Genomic DNA, 22,285 nt, shown 5'->3' with positions numbered 1-22,285 from the left:
CCTAGCTCAAGGTGTCTGGGTCTCAGCATCTCTCAGCCCAGGGCCTGTGAGCGTCTCCCTGTCTCTCTGTCTCTCTGTCTCTCTCTGATCTGTCCACTTCCAGAGCCCCAGAAGCTCTGAGCCCGAGGACAGCGGGGTCTTAGACCTGATCTCTGCCTCTCCTTCTCTCTCTCTCTTTCAGGCCCCCTCTGTGTTTCCCCCAGTCGCCAGACCTGCGAGTCTCAGTATTCCTCAGCCTCGAGGTCTCGGTGGGAGTCTAGATCCTCGGCTCTGTCTGTCTGCCTCTCAGGGTGCCCCTGCCCCTCTCGGGCTCTCTGCCTCTGTTTCTATTCTCCTTCCCTCCCTGCCTCCCCCATTCTCAAGGCCCATCTCCCTCCCTCCTTGCAGCCTCCCCCTCCCTCCCCGCCCCTCCCCTCCTCCTCAGTAGCCAATGAGCGGCCGCGGGTCCCAGCTCTCGGCGCCGTCCGCTGAGTGAGGCCGCGGGCGCGGGGGGTGGGGGGTGGGAGGCCGGGAGGGGGCCGGGACGCCGGGCTCCGGGGCGGGGGCGGGGGGCGCGGGCATCGGCGACCCCGGTGGCGGCGGCGGCGGCCGGGGCAAGCCGCGGGGCCGGTCATGCGGCTGCGGGGCCCGCGGCCCGGAGCGTGCGCCCAGCCCTGAGCGAGGTGAGCGCGAGGGGAGGGTCCTGGAAGGAGTGGGGGCTCCTCTTGAGGTGGCTGGGAGCTGGGGGCTGGGGCTAAAAGGGGTCTGAGTGGCCCCGGGGTGTGGGATTCTGGCGGTCAGGACGCCCGAGTTCGGGAGGCATTGGGGGGGGGGGTGAGGGGACATTGGGCCTAAGGAATCCGGGAGGACGGGGTCCTAGAGTCCTGGAGTGGGGCTCCAAGACTCTTCATGTCCGAGTCTTAGGGATCGTGGGCCTTGAGGAGGGTGCGGGCCAGGTCCTTGAGGGAGGCGGTCCTGGAGGAAGTGGGGAGGGCCCGGGCCCGGTGAGAGCAGGACATGTCTGAGAAGGGGTCCCCAGAAACGGGGAATACGTTCCTGAAGAGATTGGAGGGAGACGGAGTTTGGACTTGGGGCTTGGAGAATGGGACTCCTGGGATCCGAATCTCTGAATCTAGGAGAGATTGCATTAGATAAAGAAGGGTAAGAAGGTGGCTCCAGGCCTAGGGGAGGGTCCCAAAGGAGGAAGGGCTGGAAGAGAATGAGGTGATCTGGGCGGGCCATTTGGAGTGAGACGGAATCCGAGCGAAGAAGGAGGGGGTTTCAAAGGGGAAGTAGAAAGGTGTCAAGGGGCAAGGTCCCAGCTGGGAGTCCAAGGAGCCCGGGGGGGGGGGGGCGGCGGGTACGGGGGGAGCTGAGGTCAGCTACTTGGGACTAGGCAATCGGGGTGACTGGGTTTTCGATGCTTGTTTCTGAGCTGAGCGGGCTGGAACAGGAGGCAGCTGGCGGTCAAGCCTTGGGACGGGGGATGGGAGGAAAAGCCGGTCAGAGCTCGGCCAAACTCGGATCCCTGACTCCTCCAGGAGGCTGGGGGGTGGGGCCTGGTGGGATGGGGGCTCTGGATGCCGAGGTGTGGGGGAGGGGCGGGGGTGATGAAAGTTGTCTGACGCCAAGATCTTTGCTGGCATGGGGCAGAGTTTCAAGGCTCTGAGAATTACGATTAGCCAGATGTCAAGTCTTGGCTGCATTGTTGGGGAGTGTTTTGGGGTCTTAACCTTCATAGTTAGAAAAGATAATGGGGATCACTGGTATTCCGGGATGGTCTTTGGCTGAGATAGGATGAGATAGAATGGGGATGACAAGTTGAGTCCTGCAAATTGGAATTATGCAGTTTGGGGAAAAGTTGTGGGGGGGGGGGGTCAGCGTGGTAGATAAGAGATTAGGAGCTCCCGGGTTAGAATCTCTAGATATTTGACTGGAATTCGCAAGGCCACAGCTATGAACTGGGGATCTCCTGTTTTGAGGGCCTGGTGTCAGAGGGGTTCCAGGCGAGATGTTGAAAAGAGTTTTGTAATTGGGAGTCCTAGCATGTAAATTGGAGCCCAAAATCTCTGATAGGGAATTTGGGGATCTTGTGATGGCCAAGGGGATGAGGAGGATGAAGATCCTGGGCTTCCTGATTTGGGATTTTAGGGTTCAGAGCCCTGATCCCTAGTTTCAAGGATGGCCTAGGGTACTCTGGTTAGAGTGCTGAGTTGCAGGGGAAGGGGATCCCAGATCATGGTTTTGACTTTCTGGAATCTCTAGCCAAAATCCAGGCTCCAGGTCTCAGGGTCCCAGTGTCCTGGGATCCAGGACAGTCCCAGCATCCTAAGTTCAGAGCCCTACCTGGATCTGGGATGGGGGGAATTCAGGTTCTGAAACCTGAGATCTGAGTCATGAGCCACGATCTCAGACTGAGGTACCAAATTAAAGTCAAGGCACAGGATCAAAGTGAGAAGGTCATGGGTCACAGTCCTGGTGTTAGACTTAACTATTAAAGGTCAAGATGAGAGTCCAAGGGTTTACACCTAGGTTTAGACCTCTGCTCAGGTCTTGGTTAGTAGGTCCTTGGTTAGTAGGACGCTTAGGGTTCTGGTTAGTAACCTACTTGGGGGATTTCTGGTAGTTATTTAACAGAGTCCAAAAGAAAGGGGCCAGGATGCCAGGAGGCAGCATTGGGGAAATCTGCGTGGTTCCAGTATTGAAATGCTTGATCGGTGTAATAGTTTTTGAGCCCAGGCTCAAGGTTAAGGATCCTGGGGAGGTCTGGTGTCTAGGGTTAAGGTCTCTGATCAGGGCACAAGGTGAGAGTTGGAGGGACTACTTCTGGCATTGAGAATATGGAAACTGAGTTCCTATTCATAGTTATGAAGTTTGGGACCCAGGTCCAGCACATGGTTGGAGCTAAGGTTCAGTCTGTGGGTCTGGGCTGCAGGTTAGGGTTGGAAGGCTGATCCTGGGGTCTGGGATCCGGTGTGGTGTCTCTCATCAGGACCGAGAGCCAGAAACAAGTGTCAGGTTTGGGAAGACCAGTTCTGGGGTTGAGGGTCAACAGTTGATGTCACTGGTTCAAATCCAGAAATACGGTCATGGGTTAGGGCACGGAGGTCAGATTTGAGAAGTTTTAGTTTATGAAATGGTGTCTCCTGGCTTGGGGTCGGTGTCCCAGGTGGCTGCATGGAGTTGGGGACTCTAGTTAGTCCCAGCAGGGCTCTCCAAGGCCGCAGCTTCTTCTCGCGTCTCAGGCCCCGCAGGGCGCCCCCCGCCGCTGAGGATGAGTCACTGCAGCAGCCGCGCCCTGACCCTGCTGAGCAGCGTGTTTGGTGCGTGTGGCCTGCTGCTCGTGGGCATCGCGGTCAGCACTGATTACTGGCTGTACATGGAGGAGGGAACGGTGCTGCCGCAGAACCAGACCACGGAGGTCAAGATGGCGCTGCATGCCGGCCTCTGGCGAGTCTGTTTCTTCGCAGGTACAGACCCTACCTGTCCTCCATTCAACTGTCCTGGCCTTGCCTGGGACCCGAGGGTCCTTATCCACACTTCCATCCCTCGGGTCTAGATATCCAGAAACTGACCCTGTTTACTCTCCTGGGGAGGCAAATTTCTACCCGGAGACCCGATTTCTAGCCCTTTATTTCCTGGATCTAAGAGCCCCCATGCCAAGCCCCTAATCCCTGGAGAGTCCCCACTTAGAAGCAAGAGTCTAGCATCAGAGCTTGTCCCCTGCATAGTTCCAGTGTTGAATGGGCAGAATAAAGAATTCATGCCCTCCAGCGACCACAGAGACCCTCCTCCTTGGAACCCCCCTCCCGCCAATCCTCTTTAGGGATTCAGAAGTTCTGGCCCACAGCCCCTCCTCATTGGGACCCGGAGTTCCAGTCCTGTCCTCCAACCATGGGTCTCCAGAAAAGCCCAGAAAAGGAGCTCCCAGACCTTCTGTGACCCGCCCCGCCTTCCCCCACCAGAATAGTATAGACAGTAATCCTTGGACCAAGCCTCATATACCTGGGGTCTCCCCACGGTGCCACCTGCCCCTCATCTAGCTGTGCTTTCAATTCTTACCCCCAGGCCGGGAGAAGGGTCGCTGTGTGGCCTCGGAGTATTTCCTTGAACCGGAGATCAACTTGGTGACGGAAAACACGGAGAATATTCTGAGTGAGGGGAAGCAGGGGGCCTCGACAAAGGGGGGAGTCCTGGGAGAAAGGGCAGCACCAGGAAAGGGTTGGGGTGGCGGGGAGGAAGTGCAGTGGTTGGATGAGGAGGAGGAGCCAGGTTGAAGGAGCAGGGCCTGGGCAGTGGGTGGAGTCCACAGGAAGGGGGGGGTGTCAATTTAAAGGGTGTGGCCTGGGTGAAAGGGTCAGCAATGAAGTATCTGGAAGGGGAGGAGCCACATTAAGGGGCGGGGCCATGCAAGAGGCGTGGCCAGGGGAATGGGGAGGTGTCACCCTCCGAGGCCCCCCTCACCCCTTGTCTCTCCCTTTACCCTTCCTTCAGAGACGGTGCGCACGGCCACCCCATTTCCCATGGTCAGTCTCTTCCTAGTGTTCACGGCCTTCGTCATCAGTAACATTGGCCACATCCGCCCGCAGAGGACCATTCTGGCCTTCGTTTCTGGCATCTTCTTCATCTTATCCGGTGAGCTCAAGGAAAGGACTTAGGGCCTGGGACTGTTTTCGGTTCTGGGAGCCTGTGGTCCCTCCTCCACTAAGAAAACCACTTCTTTGCTGTGTGACCCTGGAGGGTTTGCCCAACCTCTCTGAGCGCCACTTGTCTTCTCTGTGAAATGGAGATAGCAGTACCCGTCTCACAGCTTGCTGAGGGGACCCCATTCTAAATAATATTTATTAGGTGCTTATTAGGCTCCGTTCTGATACCACAGCCCTGTGAGACAAATTCTCTTACAGTCCCATTGTGCGGATGTACAAACAGATGGTGGCTCAGGGCCACGGGACCTTGGAGACACAGAGCTGGGCCCACACACTTGCCATTCACCCCTCCTGATATTTTAGCAGTTAACATACATTAAAGCTCTATATTTTCTGTGCGACATTTTATTTGAAAAATTTTCAAACAGAAAAGTGGAAAGCATTTTGGAGTGGGCTCCCATGAATCCACCACTCAGAGTCAACCGTTACCCTGTGACTAGACTGGCTGTGTCTGTCCATCTGTCCATCTTCCAGCCCACCTTATTATTACCTCTTTATGCGGTTCAGTGTGAGTTGTGTCCATATGCTTCATCCTGAATATGTCACCTTGCATGTCATTAGCTACTTTTCAGTCTTTGTTTTTTCTTTTATCTTTTGAGAGACGAGGCTCTTGTGCCTGAGCGATCTCACACCCTTCCCGTAACATCTCTGCTGCCGAGTTATTATTAGAACTCACTTGATTAAACGGGGGCACCGAGGCCCACAGTTGTGCAGGGAGTTGCCCAAGACACCAGCCTGAGCTGGAGGGGCGGGGGGGGCGGGGAGTGGGTGGGGGGAACCGAGTGTCCTGAGCTCCCGAGCAGAGTTCTTTCTCAGGCGTCACCCACCTCCAGTGTCAGCACTATCTGGTCCAATTCGGTCCCTCTCAGCTCAGGTCAGGCCAGGTCAGCCCAGGCCTAACACATTTAACTCATCCATCCGGTCCATTCTGACTCCGTTCAAATTAATTCAACATCATTTCATCAACTCCGGTCACGTCCTTTTCATCCAGTTGATATTTTATGAACAAACCCCGCTTCCAGCTGGCTTCCACACTGTCCCTTGGGGCCTACACCCAGGTCCCTCTCTAGAATTGGCAAAGGGTTGAACGTCCCTGCTCTTCAGCCAGCTAAACCTCCCCTGTGCCTCCAGCCTACCCTGACGAGACCTTTTCCAGAGAAACGAGGGTGCAACCTCCCAGTAAACTTGAATCATGGCGTGTGGAGCTAAAATAAGACACGTACGATATCACCATCCCAGAGCGTCGAGCAGAAAGGTCTCATCATTTTTCATACCGAAAAATAGTGGCCTAGAGAGAGAGAAAGTGGGACAAGGGTAGGAAGCAGGGAGACACTAATTCAATCCACCCAAAACAGTAGAGGGAAGATCCCATTGTTTGCTGTTCACAGAAGGGGCAGCATAGCTTCGTGGAGGAGGGGCGGTTGGTCCAGAGGGTGTTTACATCCCCAAACCCAAACTCACGCTCTTGTGATCCTCCAGGCTCTGATGTCCCAGGGCCACACTGAGGATCAGTGGTGCTGTCAGGACTGGATGTCAGGCTTCTGATGTAACAGTAGAGAAATTTAGGGGGATTGAACCCTACTTCTAGAAGCCCTTCCTCGAGTTCATGTCATAGACTATGGCCCGTGCATCCCACTTCAAGGAGTCTGTCACGTGCTTTCATGGTTCCGAGGTGTAGTGACTGATTGTTCATGCTACTGTGAACCTAGAAAGACCTGGGTGCGAATTCTTCCCCTTAACTACATGGGCTCTCCATGGTCCCAAAACCCTATTTTTCTAAGGCCGGATTGTTTCCATTCAGCCTAGCATGTAGGTGATTCTTGCCTACTGTGCAGTCCTGAGACAGAGGTGGGGTGAGAAAGGAGAGGGAGTGGAAGTTGAATTACAGAGAAAGGAGAGGGGAAAGGAGCCTTCATTGATGGAGTTGTCTAGAGGACAAACCCTGGTCTAGGGCTGGCAAACCTGTGTAGGGCCGAAGAGTAAGTGTTTCAGGCTTTGTGAACTGTAGGATTATAACTCGAAATGAAGCAGAGGTGCAGCAATGGGTGTGGCTGTGTCCCAGTGACCCTGCCTATGGGCCCTGGAGTTTGAATTCCATTTAATTTTCATGACCATGAAATGTTCTTCTTCTTTTTTTTTTTTTTCCTTTTTTTTTTTTTATTCATTTATTTGACAGAGAGAGATCACAAGTAGGCTGAGAGGCAGGTAGAGAGAAAAAGGCAGAAGCAGGCTCCCCACTGAGCAGAGAGCCCAATGCGGGGCTCAATGCCAGGACCTGGGGATCATGACCTGAGCCGAAGGCAGAGGCTTTAACCCACTGAGCCACCCAGGTGCCCCTGAAAAGTTCTTCTTCCTTTGTTTTTTCCTCCACCCCAACCCCCTGCACCTTTTACAGATGTAAAAACCATGCTTAATTCGAAAACCGTGCAAAAACACGTGCCGGGATATGTGGTCGTTTGCTAGCCCCTGGTCTCCTCACAGATGTGAAGGGCTGACCCCGTGCTCAGTAAAAACATACATTTGTTCATTCATAGTTGTAGTGACAGCAGCAACCAAAATAATACACACTTGGTTGAGTGCCATGGTTGGGGGAAGCTCTAAGTGCTTTACGTGAAGTCTTTGTCTTTATTTCATAAGGCAGATGTCGTTGTTGCCATTCTCCAGGTGAGGAAGCAGAAGCACCCAGAGGTTAAGTTGCTCCATGGTGGAAGCAGGATTCCCACCCAGGCCTTCCCTGTGGCACTATGCTGCCCCACCACAATTAACGTCATCAAAATATGGGGGGCCTGGTTGGCTCAATCAGTAGAGCAAGCTACTCTTGATCATGAGTTCGACCCTGACAGTGTAGAGATTGCTTAAAAAATAGGGTAGTAAATAAGAAATAAAAAATTTTAAAATATCATAAGAATTGGGGGGGGGCACCTGGATGGCTCAGTCTTTTGAGCATCCAACTCTTGATCTCTGCTCAGGTCTTGATCTCCTGTCATGAGTTCCAGCCCTGCATTGGGCTCCATGCTGGGTGTGGGGCCTACTTTAAAAAAATCATAAAAAGGAAGGGGATTTTTTTATATTTTCAGGATTTTATTTATTTGGGAGATTGAGAGAGAGAGAGCGAGAGCATGAGAGGGAGACGGGTCATAGGGAGAAGCAGACTTCCTGCTGAGCCGGGAGCCTCATGTGGGAACTCAATCCTGGGACTTTAGGATCATGACCTGAGCTGAAGGCAGTCCCTTAACCAACTGAGCCCCCAGGCACCCAAAAAATGAAGGAGATTTAAATGGAAAGGGAAGGATGACAGTAACTGCATCTTAGATCTGGGAACAGAATAATCTAGTCTAATCAGTTCATGTTCCCAAGACTTGGAGAGAGAGACAGGAGTTGCCTAAGGGCTGGTAGATAGTGGCATTGGCATTCAGTTCTGAAGAAAGGGGTGGGAGGGTTGGGGCAGAGGAGGAACAGGGTCTCACCTGGGATTTAAGCATCTTCAGGGATGGACGAGCAGGAAAGAGATGGGGAATGGGCAAACCAAGGAGGAAGCTTAATGCAGTGGTGTGGGTATGAGTAGCTGGGGCTGGGGCTGGAAAGATAAAAGCAAGTGGATGGCTTTGACAGAGAAGGATATTGACAGAAGAATCAATGGAACCAGATGACTGGCTGGATATGGTTGGCAAGAGAAGCAGGGAGGAGGCTGGAATGACATTGACTTTCTTTTTCCAGGTCAGAAGAAGCAGGTTTCCCATGCAAATCCTGTCCTAACCTCTGGCCCTCAACACGTCCTTTGCATGTGCACTTTCATTTGCTCCTCAAGCATTTACACAGACATCCTACATTGTGTGGCTCTGCACTGAGCACTGACTATGTGGCTGAATCCTAGGTGAATGCTCAATCCAGTCAATGACAGAACAGCCCCAGCCACCTGTCCATCAAAACTACACACCTGCTTCAATCCCACTGCACGTGGGCAAACTCTCCATGCTAGCTTACAAGGTTTTCTAGGATTTAGTTAATGCTCAGATCTCTGACCTCATTTCCTAACCCACTAACACTCTCTCCATTGCTTACAACCTCAGCCACACTGGCCTCCTTCTATTCCTTGAAAACGCTCATCTCAGCCCCACATGAAGACTTTACACTCATTAGCCCTCCATGCCTGGAAGTCTCTTCCTCCTGATACTCAAAGGGCTCAAACTTTCTCTCTTCAGGGTTTCTTTCTGTGACCACAGTATGTAATGTTGCCTTGTCCACGTTATACCATCAGTTTGCATGCTTTGTATTTTATTCATAGTTATTGTCATGTTACACGTTTTCTGTCTCCTGCTAGAATGTAAACTCTGACAAATATGGAACTTTACAAGCATGCTCTTATTTGTGTCTGCAGAGCCTAGATGAATTGGTGGTACAAAGTACACATTGAAGTATTTGTATAAGAGAGGAGTGATAAGGACAACTTAGGGCATTCTGGAAAAGGGGAGGATGCATTCACTTGGCACAGTCGGGTGGTGGAGAGGGGGGAATGACTTAGGAGGGCTTCCAAGAGGAGGTGACGTCTGAGTAGATGAAGCTGAAAGGGTGAGGGAGAATTTTTCAAGTGAGGAAAGAATAGTGTCTTGTATGGAGGTGGAAGTTCCAGCATCTGTTAATGCCCCAGAAAGTATGGAACACAGGTAGATGCATGTGCAGCTCTCCATGGTGCTGAAATCCTATTGTTCTAAGGCTGGGCTGTTTCTATTCAGCCTGGAATGTAGGTGATTCTTGCCTACTGTGCAATTCTGAAACAGAGGTGGGGTGAGGGGGAAGAGGGAGTAGGAGTTGGATTACAGAGAAAGGAAGGGAGAAAGGAGGGAGAAAAAGAGGAAAAGAGTAAAAGGAGGAAAGAAGATTATTTTTGGAGAACCAGAGCTACTATAAAAAGTCCAAGAAAAAGAAAGAATGGCAAGAATAACTTACCTTTTGTGATTGTTTTCATGTGATTTTCAATTACTAAAAATAAAAGCAAAAGCAACAAAGAACAGCAAACGTTCTTTCTCTTTGGAAATATTTGTTTCCTTATCAACTCTTGTCCCTGATTCACCTGGCAGAGACTGTTACTTAGAACTACAATGTGAAATATGGAGTTTAAGGTGTGTGTTTGGGTGGTTAGCAGGAATCAGATCAAAGAGTCTAGAATGTCAGGCGGAATAATGAAAAACCTCCTCTGGTCAGTAAGGAGCCAAGGAAGAATTTTTTTTTCTTTTTTAAGATTTTATTTACTTATTTGACAGAGAGAGCAAGAAGGCATAAGCAGGGGCAGTGGGAGAGGAAGAGGGAGAAGCAGTCTTCTCGCTGAGCAGGGAGCCTGAAGTGGGACTGGATTCCAGGATCCTGGGATCATAACCTAAGCCAAAGGCAGACGCTTAACTGACTGAGTCTGCCCGCCGCCCCCCACCCTGCCCCAAGGAAGAATTTTGATAAGAGAAGGATTGAGTTTGTTTGGGTTTTAGAAAGAACCAGGATCTAAAGCAGGGGGACAAGGATTTAGGGGTAATGGTAAAAGCATATAAAGTAAGTTTTAACTGGTTGAGAAAACTTATGGTTGCAAGAAGAGTGTTGATTTATGAGATGGAGGAAGTAAAATGGACTTGACATGATGACTGAACATCTTTGCTGGATGAGAGAGAGAGTAAAATCAGGATGACTCCCCTGCATTGGACTAGGGTACCTGAGTGAGTGTGGACTGTGGGATTCCTTCTTTTCTTTAAACCTGCTCATCTTTCTAGACCTATCTCAGATGCTTTTCCATCACGTAATACTTTGTGGACCCTCTCTTCTTGAATATCAAAATCATGGAATACTAGAAACTGAAAGTGCTATGGAAGTTCAGAGCAAGGAAAGGTTAATTCTTAGAGAAAATGAAGGAATGGTGGGATTTAGCATGGGTTCAAAAAGGGGAAGCAATTAACGATCTTTTCCAGAAGCCCCAGTTGCTTGGTAGGTACACTTATCCATTCAACTGGTGTTTAGTATGTGTTGGATCTTGTGCTAGATGGTAGGGGTGCAGGAGGAAATAATAGGCTAGTTCCAAGTATTCTGGTGGAGAGAGTGATGGGGGCATTATTTTATCTCAATCGCTCCAGTGTTTTAATGAAAACTTTGAAATTGATAGAATAGTGCAATGAGCACTAGCCTACCTTCCTCCACCTAAATCCTGCATTTTGCTGATATTTTTGCCATATTCTCCCTCCTTTTCTCTCTCTTTTTAAAAAAATATTTTATTTATTTATTTGACAGAGAGCAAAAGTAGGCAGAGAGAGAGGAGGAAGCAGGGTGCCCGATGTGGGGCTCGATCCCAGGACCCTGAAATCATGACCTGAGCCAAAGGCAGTGGCTTTAATCCATGGAGCCACCCAGGCACCCCTCCCTCCTTCTCTCTTTCTCTTTCTCTCCACATGTACTTTTTTGGGTCTTTACTATTTCAAAATAAGTCACAGGCGTCATGACTGTTAATTTATAAACACTGTAGTATGCATCTCTGAAGAGGAAGGACATTCTTCTCCTACAATGCCATTATCATACCAAGAAATTTTGCCATAGTTCCATAGTATAATTTATCCCATTTTCAGACTGTCCCATTGTTTAAAGAATGCCTTTTATAGCCCCCCCCACCACCACCACTGAGATTCAGACTTGGTTCACACACGGCATTTAGTTCACGTCTCCTTTACTCTAGACTAGTTCCCCCACTATTTTCTTTTTTACAACACTGACTTCTAAAATGAATTGCATTACAAAAATATAGAAGGAATAGTATAAATAAATGAAATCCCATGTATCCTTCCCTCAGTTTCAGTAGTTATCAACATATGGCGAATCTTTTTTTAGTCATACTGCCGTATCTCCCTTCTGTACTTCAGTACATTATTTTAAGGCAGACTCAACCATTAAATCATTTTATGCACAAATATTCCAGTATATCCCTGAGAAATAAGTACTTTGTTATTTAACATAGCCATCATGCCCAAACAATTAAGAGCAGCTACTTAATATCATTTAATACCTAGTCAATGCTCAACTTCCCCCCCTTGTCTCATAAATAAATGCTTTTTTACAATTAGTTTGTTGCAAATCAGGTTTCAAATTCCACTTGTGCATTTAGCTGATAGATCTCGGAAGCCTCTTTTAATCTATAATAGTCTCTCCCCTATTGGTTCCTTGCCATTTATTTGTTGAAGAAATCTGGTCGTTTGTCTTGTAGAATGCCCACACCTTTGAGTTTTCTCACTGTGCTCTCTCTCTCCTCTGTTGTGGTGCAAGGTACTCAATCAACCCTCTGTTTTCTTATAAAACTGCTGTTGACCCAATCCAGATTTGTGGGTTTTGTTTCTATTTTGGGGTGCTTTTTTGGAGGCCAAAAATACTTCATAGATAGGGGGTGCTGTTTACATCCTACCGCACTGCATGCAGACACATAAGAATGCCTGGTTGGCTCTTCCTGAGATGTTAAGGATGATCACTGGTTCAGGTGTTACCAGCTTGGCCCCCGTCATTGTCCTTTTGAAGACTGGAGGCCAGGGCCTCATGTAGAATGCCCCACATCCTAGGTTGGTTTGACTAGGCATCATTTGATTTGCTCCTGTTTCCTTGTGTTTTCTAACCTGCAAGTTCCGTCTAGACTAGAGGCTTTATTAGATTTGGGTTAGACAGGTTTGGCAAGCAAACAGAGGCAGAGCTGGTGCCTGCTCCTTATATCCCAGCCCTTCAGGTGACAAAGACTGTCAGGTAGAAACTTGATCACGTCGGAACCCTTAATAAAAGTGGTGACCATCGGGGCTGTTCATTGATAAGGCACATTTTCCTCTTTCCAGTTAATATGTGGTTTGCCAGGTAATGCTTTGGTACCTTGGGAAGGTAAAACCCTCCCCCATTCTACTGAAATTTGGGGGAAAGATTTTAAACCTACAGAAAAGTTGCAAAAATAAAACAGTGAACTCTCATATACCCTTCATCTGGACCAAATTTTAATATTTTGCCACATTTGCTTTCTCTCTCTCTCTATGTATATATGTATCTGTAAGTGTATATATCGTATCTGAGATATTTACAGACATAAGTTTATGAACCACTGGAACATAAGTTACAAACACCTCACTCCTAAATACTTCAGCAAGTATCTCCTAAAAACAAGTGTACTCCCTCTTCTCACCACGGTGTAATAACCAAATTCAGGAAGTTTGATATTTGTCCAATCTTATAGCTAAAGCACAGTCCATACTCAGATTTCACCAATTGTCCCAGTGTTGTCTCGTAGAGTCATTTTCCCCCCATTCAGTATCTGATCTAGGATCATGCTTTGTATGTCTTTGTCCTGTCTCTTTTGTGGCCTTTTATCTTTTATGGAGCGCCTGCGCCTTTTTAAAAAAGAAATATCTTTGATGTTGGCTTTTTTTTTGAAGAGAGCGGCCAGTCGTCTAGTAGAATGCCCATGGTTTTCTTAGGAATGGATTCGGGTTACACATTTTCAGCAGGAATCCTACGTAAATGGAGTCATGGCAGGCTCGCGTCAGGAGTGAACAGTATCTGTCTGCCCCGCTTTTGGTGGCATTAGTTCTAGTCGATTGTCTGAGATGGGATGTTAGGTTCCTTTATGATAAAGGGGGTCTAAAAGAAAATCTCTTTATAATTAATAGATATTCCAGAGGAAGGTTCTGTCGGGCATACAGACAGATATAACATGATTTAATGCCATTGACGGTGCTGGCTGGGATCCTAAGATTACTTGTAGGGTTGCGAAATGGTGTTTTGTAAATCTGCTGTTCCATCTACATGTATACCACCAAAAAGAAGACTTTTCTCTTTTGTTTTATTATTTATTTTTAAAAAGGATGTCAGTATGGGTTCACATTTTTTAAAAATTCAGCACGTTCTATGCTGTTTCTTTTCTTTTTTTAAGATTTTATTTATTAATTTGCCAGAGAGAGAGAGAGAGCTCACTCAAGCGGGGGAGCACCAGGCAGAGGGAGAAGGCTCCCTGCTGAGCAGAGAGCCCAATGTGGGGCTTGACCCCAGGACCCTGGGCTCATGACCTGAGCCAGAGGCAGCCACTTAGCCTACTGAGCCACTATTGATTTGTTTTAGAGACAGTGTGGTGCATACGTGAGCATCCACACTGAGTGGGATGGGCAGAGGAAGAGGGAGAAAAGCAGACTCCCCACCGAGCATGGGGCCCATCCCTGGGGCTTAATTCTACAATCCTGGGATCATGACCTGAGCCAAAATTGAGTCATGCAGGTACCCCGCTACGGGCCTTACTTCCATTATTCCTTTTGTTCTTCCACTTGTCCCTAGTTGGATCAGGGATCCCCTTTCAAACTAGTCCCTGCATCCTCTTCTGACGTGTCCCTCTCGTTTTTTGAGTTTTTCCTTCCTTTGTGGCCCAAGTACAATTTTACTGCCTCTCCCCAGGCTTCAAATGAGCGATTTCTTCTGGAAGCCCTTGCTTCTTATTTAGTGGGGAATGCTGTTAGAGACCAAAAGCCGGGCGCTAAGTATGCTCATTGCTACTGACACCCGGGGTTTTCTTCATCTTGGGCCATTCTGATCTGTGTCTTCCCTTTTTTAGCACCAGAATCCAGCTCCCTAAATATCAGTATATTTGCAAATGTGCTCAGCCCTACAACTGCTTAAGGGCTGCTGCCTCTAAGCTGCTCTCCCAGAAAGAAGTAAGGTTCAAGGTTTCTTTGCGGATCTTTTGTCTTTAAAGTGAAATGTAATCAAAGTACTGTATCCAAGAGTTACTAGAATACTTTTACCCCTTCCTGGGGTGGTATCATCATTTGATAGAAAATTAGCTATGTTTATTTTTGTTGGTATCCAACTTTAGACTTTCTGTCCCCATCCTTGTTGATCTTAGCTTCTAAATGTATAAACGATGAGCATTCTTCCAAGGGTCCAAATCATGCAAAAATATGTACTCAGAAGAGCACCGCTCCCTTCCTAGGAGCGTCCCTCCCTCTCTTCCCTTCCAGCTCCTGTAGGTGACCAGCCTCATTCGTTTGCTTTCCTTACTGTGTCTCTTTCTGCAAAAATAAGCAGATGCCCATTTGTATTTTATTTTACTTATTTATTTGCTTAAGAGCTAGCATCCTGTATACTCTTTTGAGTGTTACTTTTTCTTTTAAACCGAGTGACAGAGTCTGGGACTATCATTGAGCTCCACTCCAGTTCCCAGGAACCTTGCTCATTCTCATTTCACAGTGACACAGTCCTCTGCTCCGTGATGTTTCCCAGTCTGTCCCACTAATCCTCTGTGTAAGTTCCTGTAGGTCATTCCAAGGGTTTTGTAGTTCCGGGTAATGACATGGATTAGCATGCATCTGTGTCCTTTTGCATGGATGGACAGAGAGCTCCAGGGTCATTACTATAGGTTAGATGGCGGAGTTGAAGGGCCGACCCCTGCACGGTATTGACAGGCATGGCCAGATGCCCTCTCACTGGGGCTGGGCCATTTTGCATTTCCACCAGCAACGCAGAACAGCTCATTTCCTCATTACCCCAGCCTCATCAGAAGAATATGCTGTGAAACTTTTTTTTTAAAGATTTTACTTATTTATTTGTCAGAGAGAGGGAGAGCGAGTACAAGCAGGAGGAGCGGCATGCAGAGAGGGAGAAGCAGGCTCCCTCCCAGGACCCTGAGATCATGACCTGAGCCGAAGGCAGGAAGAGAGACGCCGAATGACTGAGCCCCCCAGAGGCCCCCAGTAACATTTTATTTACACACCCTGACATGAGGAATCCATATACTTTGCAAGCCGAGATACTACCATGGTCAAAACATGAAGTTCACAGAATTCGGTGGTTGTGGTATATTTGCCAGGTTGTGGGACCACCCCTGGGGCCTGACTTCACAACATTTTCATCACCCCAGCAAGAAACCTCATACCCTTTAGCGACAGCTAGTGGGAATCTCCCCTCCACCCCGCTCCTTGGCAACCACTATTCCACTTTCTCTCTCTATGGATTCGCCTATTTTCGACATGGCATATAAATGGAATCATACACTATGTATCTGCCTTCTTTCTTTGAGCTTATTTTCTGAGTTCATCCATGTGGCAGTATAAATCAGTATTGCATTCCTTTTTTTGGCTGAATAATATTCCTTTATACGGCTATCCCACATTTTGTTTATCCATTTAGTTGATAGACACTTGGGTTGTTTCCACTTTTCGGCTATTATGAAGAATGCTGCTACAAACATTCATGCAAAGTTTTTGTGTGAACATATGTTTCCTATTCTCTCGGGTGGAGATACCTAGCAGGGGAATCGCTGGGTCATGTGGTAATTCTATCTTTAACACTTGGAGGAACTGCCAAATGAAACTCATATACTTTTTACATGCCACAAAATACCACTCTTCTTTTGATTTTTTTTCCGACAGTTTAATCACAGAAAAGCCATTCTTAGCTCGCAGGCCATACAAAGGCAGGGGGTGGCCTGGATGGAGCCCATGGGCCGTCGTTGGCCGACCCCTGTTGCAGGCAGTGGAAGGAATACAGATTGCAAGGGGCACACAAGTGTTTATTTGTCGGATTCTGGGGGATGATGCCGATGGGGATGACTTGGATTGATTTAGGGTAGGACACCTGATCACCTCCTTAAGCCACACTTGGTATGGCTGCTGCTTAAAGCAGCTTGAAGAAGTGGTAGTTGCCTCTTAACAATTTCTCAATGCAGACATCTCCTCTGCACCTTCTTCGTGTGCCTCTGTTCCCTCAGCTGTCAGTGTTGATAAAAATGATACCCACTGGAGGGGTGGCTGGGAGGTTTGAAGAAGCTGATACATACACAGCACTGAGAACAGTGCCTGGTACAGGGCAAGACCTATACGAGCAGTTGCTCTTGTTTTATTAATATTATTACTGACATTGTGGCTATTATCCACAGTTTCAACTTGGGCCTCATCCTCGTCCTCCTGGCATGTCACAACTAGTCTCTCTCTTCATTCTCTTCCCAGAACCAACCATCCTGCAAGGGTTCTTCTAACACTCTGAACTGAACCTGCCCTTCCTCTGCTCCAGACCTTCCATGGCTCCCTAGTGCCCTTGGCATTTGAGGCCCATTATGGCCGTGTCTCTGCCCCTTTCTCTGGCCTCATATTTTGTGGCTGGGGCCGGTGTTCTGGCTATATGGATGGATCAGTTCGGTGCTCCCTCTCCAACCCTTTGGCCACGCTGTTCCCTCTGGCTAGCGTGGTATAACTGTGTACTCTTCTCCCCAGGCCTCATCCTTTAGGACTTGGACAAAGGCCCTTCTTCCAGGAAGCTTTCCTTGACTTCCCCTGCACCACCCCCACCATCCCTGCCCGTCCCCTAGGTGGGTTGGTGTCTCTCCTGGACCCACAGGATTCTGTGCTGCTACTTCCCTGACTGCGCATATCACCATTTATGTGACTACCCACCAGTGTCCCTAGTTGCCTTCCCCAATTGCCTGTGAACTCCTGGACTGTAGATTAGGGGAGGGGGGAAGAGAAAGTTCATTGTCTCCAGAATCCCTGCAGCCGGCCAAGGCCCAGCACACAAAAAGGTTTCAAAAAATGGATTTAGTTCAGGACTGAGCAGGGAGGAAAGGGGAGGGGATGGTGGTGAGATGGGGGAGGGGCTGGGGCTGGAGAGAGGGACCCTCTGCTAAGATACCAAGGGCACTCTCTGCTCCCCAGGCCTCTCCTTGGTGGTGGGCTTGGTTCTCTACATTTCCAGCATCAACGACGAGGTCATGAACAGGCCCAGCAGCTCCGAGCAGTATTTCCACTATCGCTATGGGTGGTCTTTTGCCTTCGCCGCTTCCTCCTTCCTCCTCAAAGAGGTGATGTCTGTGGGGCCCAGACAGGAATGGAGACTGGTCTGGAGGAGGGAGGCTCATTCCTGGGCTCAGGAGGAAGAGGAAACTGGGGGCATAGATGATGGATTTAAAAGGGAGGTGGTGACTGAGGACATAACCCTTGGTCCTGGAGGAGGGTCTGGCAGCTCCCAACTTCTGGGGTCCTGGTGTGGGGGAGGGGCTGGGGCCTGGACTCACTCCTGGGTCTGAGGGAGGAGGGACTGAGGGTCTGGACTCCTGGTCTGAGGGAGGAGGGGGCTGGGGGTTTGGACTCCAGGGAATGAGGGAGGAGGGGGTTGGACTCTGGAGTCTGAGAGAGGAGGGCCTGGGGGGTGGGTCTGGAGTCTTGGGGTCCTTGGGAGCTCGGGGCCAGCCTCTGGGACCCTGACCCCGCATTGCCACAGGGGGCCGGCGTGATGTCCGTGTACTTGTTCACCAAGCGCTACGCGGAGGAGGAGATGTACCGCCCGCACCCGGCCTTCTACCGCCCGCGCCTCAGCGACTGCTCCGACTACTCGGGCCAGTTTCTGCAGCCCGAGGCGTGGCGCCGCGGCCGCAGCCCCTCCGACATCTCCAGCGACGTCTCCATCCAGATGACGCAGAACTACCCTCCCGCCATCAAGTACCCGGACCACCTGCACATCTCCACCTCGCCCTGCTGAGGCCCGCCCCTCGGCTCTCCCTTCTCCTTCCCCTCCTCCTCCTCCTCCTCCTCCTCCACCTCTCCCCTTGGGGGTCTCTAGGCCCCAGGGCTCCGCTCCCTCCCTCAGAACTTCACTACCCCGCCCCCCCCCCGGATGCTGCGCACGCTTTAGCCCCGCCCTCTTCTCGGTGGCCCCGCGCCTCCGTGCTGGTCCCTATACTTTCCAAGGGCTCCTTCCCCCTCCGGGGTCTCTCGACCTCCTCCGTCCCAGCCACTCGCAGAGGGCCCCCAGTTTCTCCCTGGTTCCGCCCCCTCCCTCTGACCCTCCCCTCCCCTCCAGTGCCCGGCGGCGGGTTTCCCTGCCCCGCGCACTGCACGCTGGGGGCCAGCGGTGCAGGCGCCCACCCACCCTGAGCCCCGCAGCCTGCGGCCTCGCCGCAGGGGCGCTGGGCTGGAGAGTAGGTTGGGCAGCCGCCTGGAATGCCAACTAGCCTCTTCTCGCCTCGGCCCCGACTTCTCTATTTCCCCGCCCAATCTCATCTCCGGATCTTCTGGGCCGGCGGGTGCAGCGGGCAGTCTTTTTGCTGCGCCCGCAGCTGAGGGTGGGGTGGGAGGCTGGAGGCCGGGGCGTGCTCAACTCGGTGTCTCCCCTCCCCCAACTCAGTTCTCTACTCCCCTGGGAGGTCCCATTCTTCCTCACCGGCTGGGCTCTTCTCGGCCTCCTGAAGGTCACCTGCCTTTCAGGGGGCGCCATCGGAAGGATCTCCTTGCTTTCTCAGCTGCCCTTGGCTTCTTTTTCTTTCTCTTCTTCTTCTTCGAGCTCGTTCTCCCTTCCTCCTTCCTTCCGCTCACCCAAAGCCTCTAGGTGCATCTAGCCCCGCACGCCACACAATAGGGCTGGAGACCCTAGGGTGGAGGGAATTCCTCCGTGCCATTTCCACACCTGTGCCGGCCTCTTCCCCCTCGAGGCCCCGTCGGGGGAGGGAGAGGCAGTAGCGGGGGTCCAAACCCCCCAAACCTCGAAGTCTTCCATTTTCTGGCACTCCCCCTCATTGAAGTCCCCCTTCCCATCTTAGACCCCCAACTCTGGCCTCTTTCAAGGGTCCGTCCGCCCCCTTGGACAGATTTGGGGGGAAGGTCACCAGAAACTCGCCCTTCCCCCCATTGGGGGGCGGGGACGAGGTAGCACAGTGTTGTACACGAAACCAGAAAAGCCCCCGGGGTGGGGGGAGGGGGCAGGGGAGGGACGGGGGCTTTTAGTTTGCATCTTAGGTGGGAGGGGGGAGGGGGGACCGCAGCAGTTAGCCTGTCTTTACGCAGCGATTTTTAACGAGGCTGGGGGGAGGGGGGCTCGGGGTGGGGAAGGGGTGGGGTGGGGGGGCCTGGCTCTGTTATTTGCCGTGTATCATATGTAAATACCGACAGAAACTTCAATAAACTTTATTTCAAACACGTCTCCGCCTGCCGAGGGGGAGGGGATCGGATACAGAGTCTGGGTCCTGGTCTCTGCCCCCAGGGTGGGGGCCTCTGAGTCCCGCAGAACAAGGTTAGGTTGGTCTTTGTTAAGTTGCTTAATCATCCTCATTATTAACAGCAGCACTTTATAATTCGCTTCGTGTAAAGCGTGTAGGACAGCAAACGACACCCATCAGGATCAATAAAAATTAACTCTTGGTGTCACCATGACCACTTAGAGTACTGTAACTCTCGCTGGCCTGCCTTCTACATTTATTGCTTCATCGGGTTTTCTCCCCAAGCCCATGTGTTGAATTTCCTGAAGTCATTTTGCAGATAGGGCCCTGGAGGGGAGATGACCCACCCGGGGTCACGTAGCTTCAAAGTGGCGGAGGTAGAGCTGAAAGCAGATTCATCTGGTGCCCAAGCCTCAGCTTCCCTGCGCTCCCACGGAGAGCAGCGGGCTCTCCCAATGCTCTGTTGGGAAACCATGGCTGCATTTGTTGCGCCCCTACTGTGGGATGCACGCGTTCCTCCCCAACGTGATCTCACGAGACGTTGCCCACAGCCCCTGTCTGAGGCTTCCAAGCGGGCCCGGAGATCTGTGATCTCACCTATTCCACCGAGGGGCTGAAACCAGCCTGGATGTTTACCAAGCTTCTCCTTGAAGTGTATTGGAAAGGAAACAGCGCTAGCCCTTAGGCTCTTTGCCTTGTTGGGACTTGGGCTCTTGGGGGCGAACTGGACAGCTCCCACAATCAAGACCACGCTGGTTGGATTCTCCCAAACCTCTTGGAACTAGGCATTGCAAACATTTTGTAGAGGAAGAAACCAGCACACCGGAGATAAGATCACCCAGCTGGTAAGATGCCAGGGAGAAATTTCTCCCAGGCCTATCTGATCCCAGAACCGCCTCTCTCAAGCCACTCTATTTCACTACCATGACTTCGATGCAAATTCATCCTGTGACCTTGAGAAGTCTTTTAATCTCTGGGGATTCAGTTTCTTTTTCTGTAAAAAGGAGGGGGGATGGGCAGAAGGACTCCAAATCCCTCTGGAATAGCGAGAGTGGTGGGGGCAGGTTAGCAGGGAAGAAGACGATTCAGCAGGATCAGATTCCCTGAGGGAAATATTCTGAGTCATTTCCAATGGTTTCAGGAATTTCTGGAGGTCATGTTTGAGATCTGGGTTGGCAAAGAGGTTTCAGCTCCTTTGTCAAGAGGAATCAATTCCTACTGGCTGCCTGGAACATGGTGTGGAGAGGGATTTTTAATATCTGTCTGCTCATTGGGAAGGGATGTCCCCACTGGTTGGATTGATTGGTGCTGTCTGCCATCCCTGTCGATTGGTGCTGTCTGTCTTGCCTGCAGAAAGGACAGTTTTGGAGTAAGTGCTGGATGTTTGCTGGATATTTGCTCATTTTGTCCAAAACTTAACAAACCTAATGTCCTAAAGTTTAAGTTCTTTTTTTAAAAAAGAACTAACCAAGATTTTTTGTTTGGTTTGGTTTGGTTGTTTTGTTTTTTACATTTTTGAAAATGGAATGGGATCTTAAAGATTAAAGATTTCTTTATCTTTATTTATTTGTAAATTAATTTATTTATTTGAGAGAGAGACAGAGAATGAGAAGGAACAAGTGAGGGGAGGAGCAGAGGGACAAGCAGACTCCCTGCTGAGCAGAGCTGGATGAGGGGCTCAATCCTAGGACCCTGGGATCATGACCTGAGCTGAAGACAGAGGCTTAACCCACTGAACCACCCAGGAGCCCCCAGGCACGCGTTTTTAAATCCACATACAACTGAATACATAGTGCATACAGGTAGTTTTGACATGGCTTTTATCGTTGTGTACACAGAGTTCTGCCCCTCCCAGTTTCACAGGGCCATGTATTAGGAAGAGTATTCAGTATCAGTTATATAATGCTACCTTATTGTTTTTCAAGGACACTTAATAACAACAGTTTGCATAAATTAATTGCATAATTTATTGACTGCTTTCTATGTGCCAGCCACTTTGTATCCAATAGCCCAGGGAAACTGGTGCTTTTCTTTTCATACCATTTTTATAAAATGAGATCCTGGAGATGCAGAGAGGTAAAGTAACCTTTTCCTGGTCTCACAGCTTATAGGCGGTCAAGCTAAGATTTGAAACGTGGGGGTTTCCTGAACTGATCACACTTAACCACTGAGCTGTATACTCTAAGTATGTTGAGCCACAATGTTCCATCTGTTTACCTATCATAGTTTTATTTGTTTTAAGAAGGCTCCAGCTTGGGGCACCTGGTGGCTCAGTGGGTTAAGCCTCTGCCTTTGGCTCAGGTCATGTTCCCAGGGTCCTGGAATGGAGCCTCCCCCCCCCCCCCCCCCCCCCCGCCAACCCCCATTGGGCTCTCTGCTCAGCAGGGAGCCTGCTCCCTCCTTCCCTCACCCGCCTCTCTGCCTACTTGTGATCTCTGTCTGTCAAATAAATAAATAAAATCTTTAAAAAAGAAAAAAAAAAAAAACCCGGCAGCTTCAGCCTGAACTCCAAGCCCAATCTACTGACAGAACCAGCCAGGTGCCCCAACTATCACATTCTTACACCACATTACCCCACTCAGTTAATTTACCACACATGTTAGTAGTTCTCAAAGTGTGGCACAGGGACCCTGGG

The 22,285-nt window shown here is 50.0% G+C and overlaps 1 protein-coding gene across 1 annotated transcript; it reads left to right on the top strand.

The window, feature by feature from the left end:
- The first annotated feature begins 534 nt into the window (after positions 1-534).
- Positions 535-19,420, top strand: CACNG7 (calcium voltage-gated channel auxiliary subunit gamma 7). Its single transcript, XM_059153675.1, has 6 exons — positions 535-662; positions 3,225-3,449; positions 4,048-4,134; positions 4,474-4,614; positions 17,375-17,520; positions 17,940-19,420. The coding sequence occupies exons 2-6, from the start codon at positions 3,254-3,256 to the stop codon at positions 18,195-18,197; spliced, it is 828 nt and encodes a 275-aa protein (XP_059009658.1). The 5' UTR covers positions 535-662; positions 3,225-3,253; the 3' UTR covers positions 18,198-19,420.
- Positions 19,421-22,285: the final 2,865 nt, after the last annotated feature.

The sequence above is a fragment of the Mustela lutreola genome, chromosome 16 (assembly GCF_030435805.1).
Source record: "Mustela lutreola isolate mMusLut2 chromosome 16, mMusLut2.pri, whole genome shotgun sequence".
NCBI lineage: Eukaryota > Metazoa > Chordata > Mammalia > Carnivora > Mustelidae > Mustela > Mustela lutreola.
Note: the sequence above shows the minus strand (reverse complement) of the source record. Positions and strands in the feature narration are given on the sequence as shown.